This window comes from Patiria miniata, unplaced genomic scaffold (genome assembly GCF_015706575.1).
Source record: "Patiria miniata isolate m_02_andy unplaced genomic scaffold, ASM1570657v1 HiC_scaffold_22, whole genome shotgun sequence".
NCBI lineage: Eukaryota > Metazoa > Echinodermata > Asteroidea > Valvatida > Asterinidae > Patiria > Patiria miniata.
The window spans coordinates 10,750,688-10,763,729 of record NW_024037061.1 but is presented as its reverse complement, the minus strand read 5'-3'; the positions used below and the strand labels follow the sequence as shown (position 1 = coordinate 10,763,729).

General features: G+C 39.1%; 3 protein-coding genes across 3 annotated transcripts; 2 read left to right on the top strand and 1 right to left on the bottom strand.

Moving 5' to 3' along the window:
- Window positions 1-4,056: 4,056 nt before the first annotated feature.
- LOC119730049 (lactose-binding lectin l-2-like) lies at window positions 4,057-4,746 on the top strand. Its single transcript, XM_038202837.1, has 2 exons — window positions 4,057-4,363; window positions 4,541-4,746. Exons 1-2 carry the CDS (start codon window positions 4,057-4,059, stop codon window positions 4,744-4,746), a joined length of 513 nt encoding a protein of 170 aa, XP_038058765.1.
- A 2,281-nt stretch (window positions 4,747-7,027) lies between these two features.
- On the top strand, window positions 7,028-7,773 carry LOC119730047 (tetranectin-like). The gene is made up of 2 exons (XM_038202836.1): window positions 7,028-7,337; window positions 7,577-7,773. Exons 1-2 carry the CDS (start codon window positions 7,028-7,030, stop codon window positions 7,771-7,773), a joined length of 507 nt encoding a protein of 168 aa, XP_038058764.1.
- A 3,622-nt stretch (window positions 7,774-11,395) lies between these two features.
- On the bottom strand, window positions 11,396-12,490 carry LOC119730046 (asialoglycoprotein receptor 2-like). The gene is made up of 2 exons (XM_038202835.1): window positions 12,190-12,490; window positions 11,396-11,598 (listed from the first exon to the last, which is right to left on the bottom strand). Exons 1-2 carry the CDS (start codon window positions 12,488-12,490, stop codon window positions 11,396-11,398), a joined length of 504 nt encoding a protein of 167 aa, XP_038058763.1.
- Between the last annotated feature and the right edge of the window lie 552 nt (window positions 12,491-13,042).

Sequence of the window (13,042 nt, the reverse complement as noted above, 5' to 3'; positions counted from 1 at the left end):
GACAATTTCACTTTACGTAGTCCGTAAATTTACGGACATTTTTAACAGTGTGGCTACGCCATCGAACTGGTTGAATTTAAAGAATACTGTGTAACCATGCACATTGCAGTAATTTACTAAACCTTGCAGTGAATTTTTAGTAATGCACAGAGAGATTGTCTGACGATGTTTCAGAGGGTACTTGTTTGATCTAAACAAACACTCGCTGTAATCAAAAGTAATAATTGCATTGCCATTTTGTTCTTGTCCTTTGATGTAGGATTTAAATTTACGTCAAATGAACATTTAAAATAGTTATCTTGTAAAATGGAGCCACATAATGGACCTGTGTAAAGTAAACCATTGTTCGTTTGTATTTAATATCTCAGACAAATCCGGTTCAATTTTTCTTGGCACTTACTTTCCACCTGAGTATAGTTTACTTCTTCCCAAAATTGTAAGAAACTATCGGTGCGGAAACGTATATTGTAGTTGTGTACAGTATATGTGTTACATGTATAAGTCCCAACTGCTCCCCAACGGCAAAAACCATAAACGTAAACATTATATATAAGTGTGTTTTTTTCTCGTGGTCTGCCCCCTAGTTTGTACTGTGGCCCTAATGCCAAAACACAATAGCAAGCATTTATTGAGTCTGTAACCCGAAAAGGGTCTGGGGGTGAAATTCGCCCCCCTCAACTTTTTTTCTGCGATACCCTTGCAAACTCCCCCCCCCCTTCCCACCCGAACTTTCCTGACATTTTAGCCTCGAGTCTTGCGCATCTTTTGATACCAAAACATAAAATTTCGACCATGGTTTACCGCCGTGAAAAATAAATTTTCCCAGATGTAGTGCACTCAAACCAGAATTACCATTGGTGCATATGAATAATTAATTAGCCAATAATTCCAAAACCTTTAACCTATAGTCATATAATTTCTTGGGTATGTTTACATTAAGTTGTTCTATGCATGGACCGAGTTTCATAAATTGTCGTCCCACAATGGCCGAGATCGGGGGGGGGGGGGCTGGGCGGGGAGGAATCAGGCTTACTCTGAGTGCAAAGGGATGCTGGACAACATGCGTACTGTTATAGCTACGTTTTAGGTACGTTCCTGTTGAGGCAGTTTCTGCTGGTAAATTTACTGAATTTAATGGTTAATATTGGCGTCAATCCTCTTAGCCACTGGAATGGACTTTTAACATATTTTCAATTTTAACGTCAGGGATCTCGTATCTGACGAAATGGTTCTTTACAGAGTAGAGAACCTGTAGGATCTAAATTGCCAATCGATGTCTACCTTGAGCTCCTATTCAACGAATGCATTCATCTTTCATGGTAATGAATTTGGCGATCGAGAAATACAGCCCGAAATAGAGCTTTGAGATCACGTAATTTTGTCGTAATTGGAGTCGCGTGCAGTCTAATTATTTCCCCACTAGACACCAGGCGGGAAAGGTCTGAGAAAATGTGGTGCCCAAACGGCATCACACGTTTTATACCAAGATGCACCGATGTGTAGTTTGTTATAGCTCCTGTTTGTAACCTCAAGATAATAAGCCAGTGACTAGAAGATGCGTGGGAGATATTAGCACGCAAGTGCGTCACGCTACTTTGAGCCTCCATATAAGAGACACGATTCTTGTTTGCTCAAAAAGTGAACGGTTAATCACATCTCATGGTCATTTGAACACATGGACGTATTTCAAGTTAAACCCCGACGTGCACTGAAGTTCCAATAATTTTCTCCATATTTTAAAGAAATTACGGACCTCGTGAAACCTGATCTCATCAATATTAAAAGAGGTACATCTTAGCGGTACGAGTTATTGTATTTGAAGACCTTCATTTCGGCTTCTTTTAAATATTGTTGTCATTCTCAAAACGCATATCAGTGTTTAGCTTGTATATGTTCCAAAAATGGTAGAGATTGCGAATGTTGGTTGCAAATTTGCAAACTGCATTATATTTTCTGTTACATGGATAATCATTCCATTTTCAAGTTATCAAAGAGTATCAATTACCGTGCTGTTTATGAGGTTGACCAGAGGATCCCATCAGTCGCCCAATTCCTGAGTATTACCTCATTTTTGCCATTGTGACATTTCCATTTTGCCCATCAAAACAATAACACGATTGATATGGAGGCGGAAAACATCCAATAATAGAACTTCACAAGCAGGAAGTTACTTTGCGAGTTGAAAACCTATATTTTATAAACGAATCCGAAATATATATATTTACCTTCTTTCTCGAGATCATTGCAATTAATCAAAATTATCAACTTGTCATCGAGGAGCGCGATGACCACATATTCTTTTTTTTTTTACTTCAATACGACCAAATCATGTGGTCACCAAGCTGCATTATGTTTCTGGCATTATTTCTCGATCGCCAAATTCATTACCATGAAAGATGAATACATTCGTTGAATAGGAGCTCAAGGTAGACATCGATTGGCAATTTAGATCCTACAAGTAGGCTACTATTAATAGAACCATTTCGTCAGATACGAGACCCTGATGTTCAACTTGAAAATGTTTTATGAATATGACGCTGTTTCCATATTTATGAATACATTTATGTTCGGGGTTGCCAGTGGTGATGACCCCACACAACTTACCTTTAAATCTCTGCACCCATAATTCGTTTTGTTTCAAAATATGTGCTTCTTTTGATTTCCTCCAAATGGTACGAGCAACCTAAAATTGCAAACACGAAAGCACCAATTGCTTTTGATACGCAATAAAATAGGTTTTCCCGGCCAATTTCCTTTTTCTTCTGACTACGCGTTTCATTTTCGCTACCAGAGCATTCGATTCCATTTCAGTTCAATCAATTAAGTGATTGAGCAGCACATTTCCTTTAATATGCTCATTCAGATTCAATTACAAGACATTCCTTTTTGCTTTTAGAGGGTGATTTCAGAAATTGAAAATTCTATTTCAATTTTAGTGTAATGTTATGTGATGCAATCTGCTGTTTTGATAGAACTCTGCGCGAAAAGGTATGTATGCGTAAATGAATGCGCAGGTAACGTAATTGGCCGCCTGTTTCTCAAAACCGAATGCACGGAACTTTCGTTGAATTGAAATGAAATTAAAGACGTGCGTTCAAAGTCAGACGAAAATGAACGACATCGATTTTCAGAAGTGAATGAACATTTAAGGAAATTGGCCGGAAAAACCTATATTTATAATATATTGATGCAATTGAAATCTAGGTGCGATTTTGTTTGAATGCACGTTTGAACCCCCTGCCCCCCCCAAAAAAAATTCTATGATCGCAGCATATTGCATCGACAGTATAAACAGAAAATGGCTGTTTATCATTATAATGTGTGAGGACATGAAACACAGGCTTGAACGAGATCGTCTGCACATTTGATGCACATGGGCGTCGCTTCATAGGGGTGTCACAAACCCCCATTAGTCAGTTTTGTCGGCAAAATCATGGTGCTGTCGGCAAAGCAGAAATGAACTTTGGCAAAGGAAGGGGAAAGGAAGAAGAAAGAAGTAATAGTGGGGAATATAAATAATAAACACCGCTGCTCAAAACCCCGCGAAGCTATAATCCGGTTCTGCAACCCATGGCAAAAGATTGTACATTCTGTCATGTCGGCACGAGCAGACGCGCGAGGTCGCTTCATTTACGGACGGTTGATCTAACACAAGCATGTGCTCGCTCGCAGGCAGTCATCATTTTGGGCGAAAGTAATCAATTACACTCATTTTGCGTGACGGTCCTTCGGCAAATTTCATGATGCCCCCCTCCATTTAAAATGGTCTAGCAACGCCCGTGTTTCGATGCATTTTGTCCTTGGGTCATGTTCTTAGATGTCTCGTTGGCAGAATCTTTCCAACGAGAGTCGCAATTGTTGATGGGACTGATCGATACTTGGCTAGTTTACACTGCAAATAACACAAAAGGAGACAGGTTTCCAGCGTGTTTTGACACCTTCACTTTCGTAATTAAAAGAAAATATCTGAGTCGAGGACATGTTCTATACAACAATTCACCGTGAAAAGCATTTTGTCCATTTCACTTCTACACGCCACCGGGTAAGGTTTACGAAATGATGTTGCCTAAGCGGTTAATTTTTGGCTTGATCAGCCTTCATCTGATGATAGGTTGCACCGGTTTTAACGAGATGTGTAAGGCCTCCGTTGGTCGCAGATGGGCATGCCCTCCCCCTTGGATCGAGTGGGGTGGCAAATGCTACACATCTATCATGGAGCATCTTTCATGGTCCGAGGCAAAAGATGAGTGCACCAAGATCGGAAGCGTCTTGGTCGCGCCACGATCTCAGGAGGAGACTGATTTCCTCATGCAACTATTGCCACCCGAGTTTTGGATCAATTGCAATGACATCGTGGAAGAAGGTTAGTTGCAAAGGATCTTTGCATTTTAATTTTATGATTTTATTCCTCAACCAAAGACAGTCGATATTAATATTAGGATTGAAAACAAATATATACGATGTTTTTTTCCTGTAGGTTTTTTGTTACTTCGTCAATTCCCACCTTTGTACCTGTATATCGTTGTGTTGTTTTTGAAAGGTACGTGGAAGTGCCAGGATGGTACTGATGAGGTGGGGTTCAGGAATTGGGACCCGGTTAATAGCGAGCCTAATAACGCCAGAGGTAATGAAAACTGTGCTGTGACAACCTCAGCTGTTGGGGAATGGAATGACATGCCGTGTGATTGGCAACGTGCTGCAATATGCAAAGCTGCAACCAGCCTGCGCCAAGACTGCACTTTCTAAAACCCATGTGGACCGGTAAATAAAACTGTTGACACTAATCACTAATGATTAGGATTCAAACCTGCATCCACTAGAACACAACGACTCTGAAGGGAACAGCAGAGTCACAGTGCCTATTACAGGATTCGAACCGGTAGCAGTGTTTTTGTTTTCTACAGCACACATCGTCATTAGATCATGATTATCAGCTAGTTCGATGTTTAACCATAAGAAAATAACAATGACATCACACCATTGCTATAGCTCACTCATGCATGTACATTGAAGCCTTTCAAAGAACGGCTTTTGTCAAGGTGCCACAGTGGCCTATTTCTAGTGGATAGTGGGATGAACTATGGATCGCAAGATTTATGGTTCGAACCTGTGTCAAGTTTAATATGATTGTTGGTTGGGATACGTTTAATTGAAAGGAAAACACTACGAGAACCTAAGTGTCTTCCGCAGCTTGATAAATATTCATGTTAGGGTGCGTGATGTGATTGGTCAAATACGATGTATGCTGGTAACCACTGAAATGGCTAATCTTTCTGGTTACATTCTGCACATAAGAATCTAACTTCAAAAGAAAAACAAAACTGAAAGATGCTGAGCTACTGCTTTATACTTTTTACAAACTATTTAGAATTCAGTGTTACCAAAGTTTAATTGATTCTTTTAAACATGCTTAGTACTTAGAACATCTGTTTAAAAGACTGCATGTATACAAGCAGCTACATGACACAATATTGATATTGCGCTGTGTTTGTAAAAGGATACGTTTGTTAAGATCTATACATTGTGAATATGACTTCTTATAATTATAATACGTATTAGAAGTGTTCATTTACTTTAAGGAGGCCTTAAATAAGGAAAACAATGCATTAACCTGAAAGCTAAAACAGTTCAAACCAGTTTTTATTTCCGATAGATCTCGGCCACACCACCCCCTGCGTGTTTTTGTTTTGTGTGTCTGCAAAATTGTCCTCCTGTGGGCAGAATCTTATGTCCGTCGGCACAATCATGTGCCGGGATGAAAAGCGCCACCTATTGTCCAAAGGTGTCCATGATCGTCCGCTTTGAAAAGAGCACCCTAAGGGCTTCATGCGCCAACAAGAGAGGACGCTTTTGTACCATTTTTTTTGTACACATTTGGAAAAATATAAAAAATGATACTGAGCACGCGCTCAGGCGATCAATTCGATGGCTATAAATGGGAACTAGCTACTGGGCTCCGGGAACCTGTCTGAGTGTCAGACAAACAGGGTCACTACATCGTGGCTTACATGTGGCAAATTGCCAATCGATGTCAACAAGGAATTCGTATTCAACGACCACGCATATTCATAATACAGAAATGAAAACTGAGCGACATCTTCTTGAACCAAAAAAATGATGCATCTTCGTAATGCCACTGTAGATACTCGTAAAGTCGTAATGGGTTTTGGTTTTATAGTAAAATGTTATTGTAATGTAATGGTCCACACCGGATGTAGAGTGCACCCTCTATTGAATGACACTATTGGTTGTTGTGCATAATAAATCAGCCCTTCTCACATGGCGGCCATTTTCTCGACCTCGTGTCTGTGCTTGTGTCCTAATATGACAAATTTAAATGCTCGATAGATTGCCAAAAAGATATTTGTTTCAGACCACTCAGAATATTCTTGTTTAGTTAAATTTAATTGTTTTGTTATTTCTGATTTGATATAATTTTGGTTGCGCCATGAGCGTCATTTATGGCGGATAATGGCGCGGTATAAATGCCCGTTATTATTATTATTATTATAAGAGGTTGAGCGTTGCCCAAAAGTTAATTTTGAGACTCCAGTCGGGTAAGATCTACGGCATGATGGAACCTTAACGATATTTAACTGCGTTTCATTATAATATCAGGGATCTCTCATCTAGTGTAGTGGTTGTAATACAGCGTGGCCTACTTGTGCAGCAAATTGCATACGGCGTCTGCCTTGAGTTTCTATATAACGAATGCATTCATATTCGCGGTATTGAATTAAGTGAGAACAACTGGCGAGAAATATACTGCATCTTGCCCACTAGCTGTCACTTCTCTATATTAAATTTGCTCTCACAAAAAGTAAGGGCCTCGATCGATATTCATTTACCAACTGGTTGCATTCAATAAATAATGCATCTTTCTCGTTATTTGACACGTTTCATGGTCACACTAAAGGTTTTTAATTTGACTACTTGGTTCATACAGAGTCGGAGCTCTCCAATGTAATTAGTGAACGTGCAAGCCCATCATTTTAGCTCGAGACACCAGCCGGGTAAGATGTGAGAAATGATGGTGCCTGAGCGGTTCATCTTTGGCTTCATAAGCTTTCATCTGATGATGGGTTGCAGCGGTGGTAACGAGGTGTGCAAGGCCTCCGGTATTGGTCGTAAATGGGCGTGTCCTCCTCCTTGGATCCAGTGGGGCGGCAAATGCTACAAAGCCATCACTGAGAGCCTGACATGGTTTCAAGCAAAAGATGAGTGCATCAAGATGGGAGGTGTCTTGGTCGCGCCACAGACCCAGGAGGAGACTGATTTCCTTGTGCGCCTACAACCACCCCGGTTTTGGATCAATTGCAATGACATCAGAGAAGAAGGTTCGTTGAAATTTTAAGTTCATGCATGGAGTTCGTGGTTCAATCGTTGGTATAGAAATACAGGCTTCTATGCAAGAACATTTTTTTTTGGGGGGGGGACAGACCTATAAGTGGGGTAAGTGGGGGCGGGTGGAAGGCAAGCGCTATCGTCTTCTGCATGATTGTCGAAGTTTGAAGATTCATTTTAGTAAATTTCAACCTCCATTAGATATTGATTGTTGTATTGACTTTTTTTACAGGTATTTGGGAGTGTCAGGATGGTCCTCGTGAGGTGGAGTTCAGAAATTGGGCAACAGAAAATCACCAACCTGATAACGGTAAAGGTATAGAGGACTGTGGTGAGGTGGTTCCATACCCCGCAGGGAAATGGAATGATGCTGAATGCAAAAAGCAACGCCCTGCAGTATGCAAACTCGTAACCAGCTGCACTCGGTGAGCACGACCTGGAAATAAGACTGAATACCTTTGATCCCTGATTCGAAACAAAAGGACTGGGATACAAATCATTATGGTCACTGAAAGTAAAGGTATTTATCTTTTTTAATTGAAATTTCTTCAAAGTTCATTTGCAAAATCCTCTAAAAGAATTCATCAATACTAGAATTGTATTTTAGAAGACATGTACAAGGGATAAGTTCATGTTTCTGCAAAAACATATAAAATATTTAGTTGTTTTCGAACGCGATGGAAAAGAAAACTAAAATTGTTTTGGTCACTTCAATTTTGGGGAATAGCAGGGTATACTTCTTGCTAAGGCCCATTATACACAATGAAAAGAGTTCCTATGATTTTAGTTCAATTGGTTTTAATCGAGAACATTGTTCAAGGATTGCATTTAAATGACAATTACTATCATAAAAATAGAATAATATAGACTAATAAATAATATAGACTTATCGTGAAAAAAGTGTTCCTCCATCGTTGCGAACTTATAATTGAACATTTGTATTACCGCTGATTAAAAGAATATCAGATTGTACAGTATTTGACATAATTGAAGATTTTTGTTGCCGCTGATTAAAAAATATCAGATATAGTACATTATTCATATTGTTAAAGATGGAATTTGTTTTATACTTTGAAAGATGTTACCATTGAAAACAATATATTTTCCATAAATCGTGCGGCGGTGTTGGCTCAGTCACATAAAGGCTTTTTGGTGGCTTTTTGGTATACTAGGGTATAAACAATTGGACTTTGCAACCAAAAAAACCACATGTGACTTCTAGATATGCAAAGATACTATGCTATTTCGTGTGTGAAGCAGGGACCTTTTTGAAGGAAAATTAAAGATACCCGCCATTCATCAATGATTTCTTATCAATTATAAAATAGGGATTTGCCTCCAAAATCCGAAGCTGTTGTGCAAAATCTGAAAAAAACCGTCGTTTTGAAATTCAAGATGACCGCCGCATGTTTCATTAGAAAAAAAATGTCTAATACCATTGGAGCCGAGGACCTAACTACATTGCTACATTTTATACAAGTCTGTGAATTTAAAACATTCGTCGAGTACGAATTTGATCCGATAAATCTGAATGAGATAAATTAATCATTTGCAATGTCTTAAACACTCCAACAATATTTTGTTGAAACCTTTTGCACATACATCTTTAATTTTAAAGGTACAGTTGTTTGTTTGACGACTAACCCGTTGAAGTTCCACCTCAGTGGATCATATACAGTTTGAAAAGCAGGAAACCTATAATATTTATTTGGGCCACCTATAAGTGCATTCCGTTGCTGGTACTTCCGATCTAAAAGTGGCCTTCACAAACTGTGAGTCTTACCCAGTAGTGTCCCATGAAATCAGAACTTGGCACACGAATCTTATTCAGTTGGTCAGTGTGCGTGACGTCATGGTCCCGAAAAATGGGCAATTCTCGTAGTATTAGCCAATATCTTTCATTTTTCAAAACAAGTGTACCGGCGAGCATTACGTGAAAAAATCACCTTGTAAGATAATTGTGTGCTTCTCTCAACTTACGTACGATTTTTTTTATTAACACCAATCCGTTATTTTCGTTTAGAATGTAATTTTTCCCCACATCAATCCGTGTAAAACCCGCAACTTGTTGGTTTTGCGACTTTGGAGTTCTATCACACTAATTTGAAAGGAAAAAAAAATCCCGTAAATTCCCTGAGATGCTTCGCTAGCTTCATTTATTGTATTCCAAACTATAAGTTCATTTTATGGGGTCGTCCAAGTTTATTGACTCATTTAAAAAAAAACCTGATAATAAACAGGACAGAAGCTTGAAATGCTCTTTTGGATGTAATATTAAGAGACGTACGCGCACAACCTTGAAAAGATTCAAAAGTTCATTTGTATCTTGAAAAGCGCCCTCTAATGGCATTTGCCTCAGGTAACTTTGCCAAAGGCGAATTCAGTCGCGAATAGAGGGCGCTATCTCCACACCAACGTAGGCTCCGACTCTGTTTATTACTTCAATATTTTGACCAAATCACTTGGTCTTTAGATGCATTATATTTCTGTCAGTTCTTCCCGCCCAGTTTCATTACGGTGAAAGATGAATGCATGCGTTGAATCGGAGCCCAAGGACACACCGATCGGCAGTTTGCTACAAGTAGGCCACTCTGTATAGAACCAATTCATCAGATGCGAGATCCCTGACGTTAAAAGTGAAATTGAATTAAATTCTGTTCTAGTGGCTTAGAGGATTGACGCCAATATTAACCAGTTGATTCGGTAAATGTAATAGCAGAAACCGCATGCCTCCATATAGGAAGGTACTTAAAATGTAGTTATACATTTCTAACACTCGTGAATCACAAACATAACCCAAATATTATCCAGCATTCCCTCGCGTCTGAATGTTGTTACGGTAAGCCAAATGCTACAGTTACAACCACGTGAATTTGAATATACCAAGCTCATCCTAGTGCCAACAGACGAGTTCACAAATTATTAAACTTATCCGTGGGCCTAAAAACCTTACAGACAAGATTAGATAACATGGGTTGCAGAATTTCCTTTAGTTATTTTGACGACAGGAAAGAGTAAGCAATAGTTCCTTTGCTATGGTATAAGCAGGTGTATTGGAGTCATGGATAAAATAACGCACTTGCTTCGAAGCTACATACAGAAATATCTATACATTTCTTGAAGCTGTTATAGTTTTCTTTAGTTTGCGATTTGGGGTTTATCATGTCTGTACTTTCCATGTCTTGAACCTGATAGCAACGTTAAGAAGAGTTATCATTGCACTCGGTCGGATCGAGAAACAGGCTCTTTAAATCAGTAATTAATTCCTAATTCCTTCGCAGTACTTCCCTCATACGCCTGATGTGATAAACCCTCCTAACATCGACAACCGCTATAGGATCAAAAATTGAACTGAACTGGTACGACAGAAAGTGTACTGACAAGGGGGCGTTAGTGGAGGGAAATATTAAACATACTTCGTCATTGAGATTTGCTTCAAAGGACAATGTTTTCACGTAATAAATGTGTGTCTCAATTTGAAATTTAGTTCAAAGGTTCATTCGCCGATGGTCTAAACCCTGATTAAACCCCATCTAGAAACAGTGCCACGGAATTTATTAATTTTGTTAAAGACTTTTTTAATTAAAACGAAATACGTAGCTTCTTAAACATCGTTACACAAACTACTATTTTTTTTTATTTAGTGGCTATGGTGAGGAATCATGGCATTTTCATTGAAGTGTCTCATTTTTCAATCTACACTAGGAATTGGTTTTGCCTTTTTAAAAAAAGTTTCAAAAAATTCAAGTGAGTCGGTCACCATGTCTTGGTTTTTATCTATTACACTGCTTCACACCAGTACGCAATTTCAATACATTTGTTGAACCATGGAACCGTGGCCAGAGTGTTTTTAGCGTGTTTTCTTTGCTTAGCGTTTTTCTTCATGATGGTACAATGGATATATATATATCAAACTTTCACCAAATATGTCCAAAATACCAGCCTCTAACATATCTCATTCGCACTTGTTTTGCTAATTGTGATGTACATAATTTAATATTGTCTTTAATTTGGGTCCAGATTATTCTGACTTACCCTCTATACCATAGATTTAGAAAGTGCAGCGCGGGCTGGTGGCAGCTTTGCATATTGCACGGCGAATCACATTGCATGGCTGATCATTCCATGTCCCATCATTCCATTTCCCTGTGTATACCTCAGCGCAGTCCTCATTACCGTGGTTGTCATTAGGTTCTTCAGCCGCCCAATTCCTGAACTCCACCCCATTGGTGCCATCCTCACACTTCCACGTACCTAAAAAAAACGACAAAATTCAAAAGTTGGAAAAAACAAATGACAGGAACACGTGTTTAACCTGCGACCTCCGGTGCCAACAGTAGCAATGCTGCAAACCGGGGATATATCACACGGGGATCACTCAGAGAGGATGTTACCATTACTGATAATGTCACAACTGATAATGTCACACGAATTGAGCGATACTGTATCACTAATCGATCATGTAACAGAAATTGACCGAGAGTATATTAAATGTCACTACACTATCGGTATTTTTTTGTTACATTATGGGTTCGGACCAATAATGTAACAACAATAGACTGATAGTGTAGTACATTTTACTACACTATCGGTACACTTTTGTTGCATTATCGGTTAGTGATACAGTATCAGTCAATGTGTATGACATTATCAATTGGTGATATGTCAACCGTTGGTAACTACATTATCAGTTGTGAGAGAGGATATTGTTCATGTATAAAGTGACAAACGGGCATTTTAGAGGAAAAACAAAACATTTTGAAAATACTATACTACTGATTGAAGAAACTTCAAAATATTTTATTTTTTCATTTTTTAAGAACCAAGTTCCAAATACCTACAAACCTTCATTGTCGAAATCATTGCAATTGATCCAGAACCTGTATGGTAATAGGCGCAGGAAGAAATCAGTTTCCTCCAGAGACCGTGGCACCGCCAAGAAACCTCCCTCCTTGGTGCACTTCTCTTTTGCTTGGAGCCATGTCAGATCTTCCATGACGGCTCTGTAGCAATTGCCACCCCACAGGATCCAGGGAGGAGGACACGCCCATTTACGACCAATGGAGGCCTTAAACGCCTCGTTAGCATCAGTGCAACCCATCATCAGATGAAGGATTATCAAGCCAACAATGAACCGTCTATGCATCCTCATTTTTCAGATCTTACTCGGTTGGTCTCTTTGTGCAGTGGTTAAGTGATCAGACTGTAAGTTAAGTTGATTCCTCTTGTAAGCCTGAGCTGTTACTATGATGCTTTATTTTCATGAGGGCACATATCAAAACACACTCGGAAATGCTTTCTGCTGTGTCACTGTCACTTGCATACGAGTAGCTAAAGTGTGTCATCCGTATTGCCAAAGAGCCAGAAAACCAATTTGGTCTCCGATACCACTTTTGTCAAGCTCCATCTACCAGTGGCTATAACTGTGCAAGCTGGTACCTTAAGATAACGCTCCATTGAACAGAGATGCGTGGGAAATATCAACATGCAATAGCGCTACGCTACATTGAGGCACGATTCGTTTGAGCTCCAAAAATGAAAGTTAATCAAATCTCAATTAAGCGTGGCCATTAAAAAAAAAATCATTTGGCGTGTTTTAAGTTAGAATCAGACATGCATGGAAGAACCCCCTCATCTTTTTAAAGGAAATTACAGACCTCTTTAACTATGATCTCAATAATGTCTAAACTCTATTTTT

Bases quoted from the DNA above. Each gene is read 5' to 3' on its own strand.
- LOC119730046 (XM_038202835.1), bottom strand. From the start codon at position 12,490: ATGCATAGACGGTTCATTGTTGGCTTGATAATCCTTCATCTGATGATG. The intron at 11,599-12,189 runs GTTTGTAGGTAT...CGTTTTTTTTAG, and splicing joins CAATGATTTCGACAATGAAG to GTACGTGGAAGTGTGAGGAT.
- LOC119730049 (XM_038202837.1), top strand. From the start codon at position 4,057: ATGATGTTGCCTAAGCGGTTAATTTTTGGCTTGATCAGCCTTCATCTG. The intron at 4,364-4,540 runs GTTAGTTGCAAA...TGTTTTTGAAAG, and splicing joins CAATGACATCGTGGAAGAAG to GTACGTGGAAGTGCCAGGAT.
- LOC119730047 (XM_038202836.1), top strand. From the start codon at position 7,028: ATGATGGTGCCTGAGCGGTTCATCTTTGGCTTCATAAGCTTTCATCTG. The intron at 7,338-7,576 runs GTTCGTTGAAAT...CTTTTTTTACAG, and splicing joins CAATGACATCAGAGAAGAAG to GTATTTGGGAGTGTCAGGAT.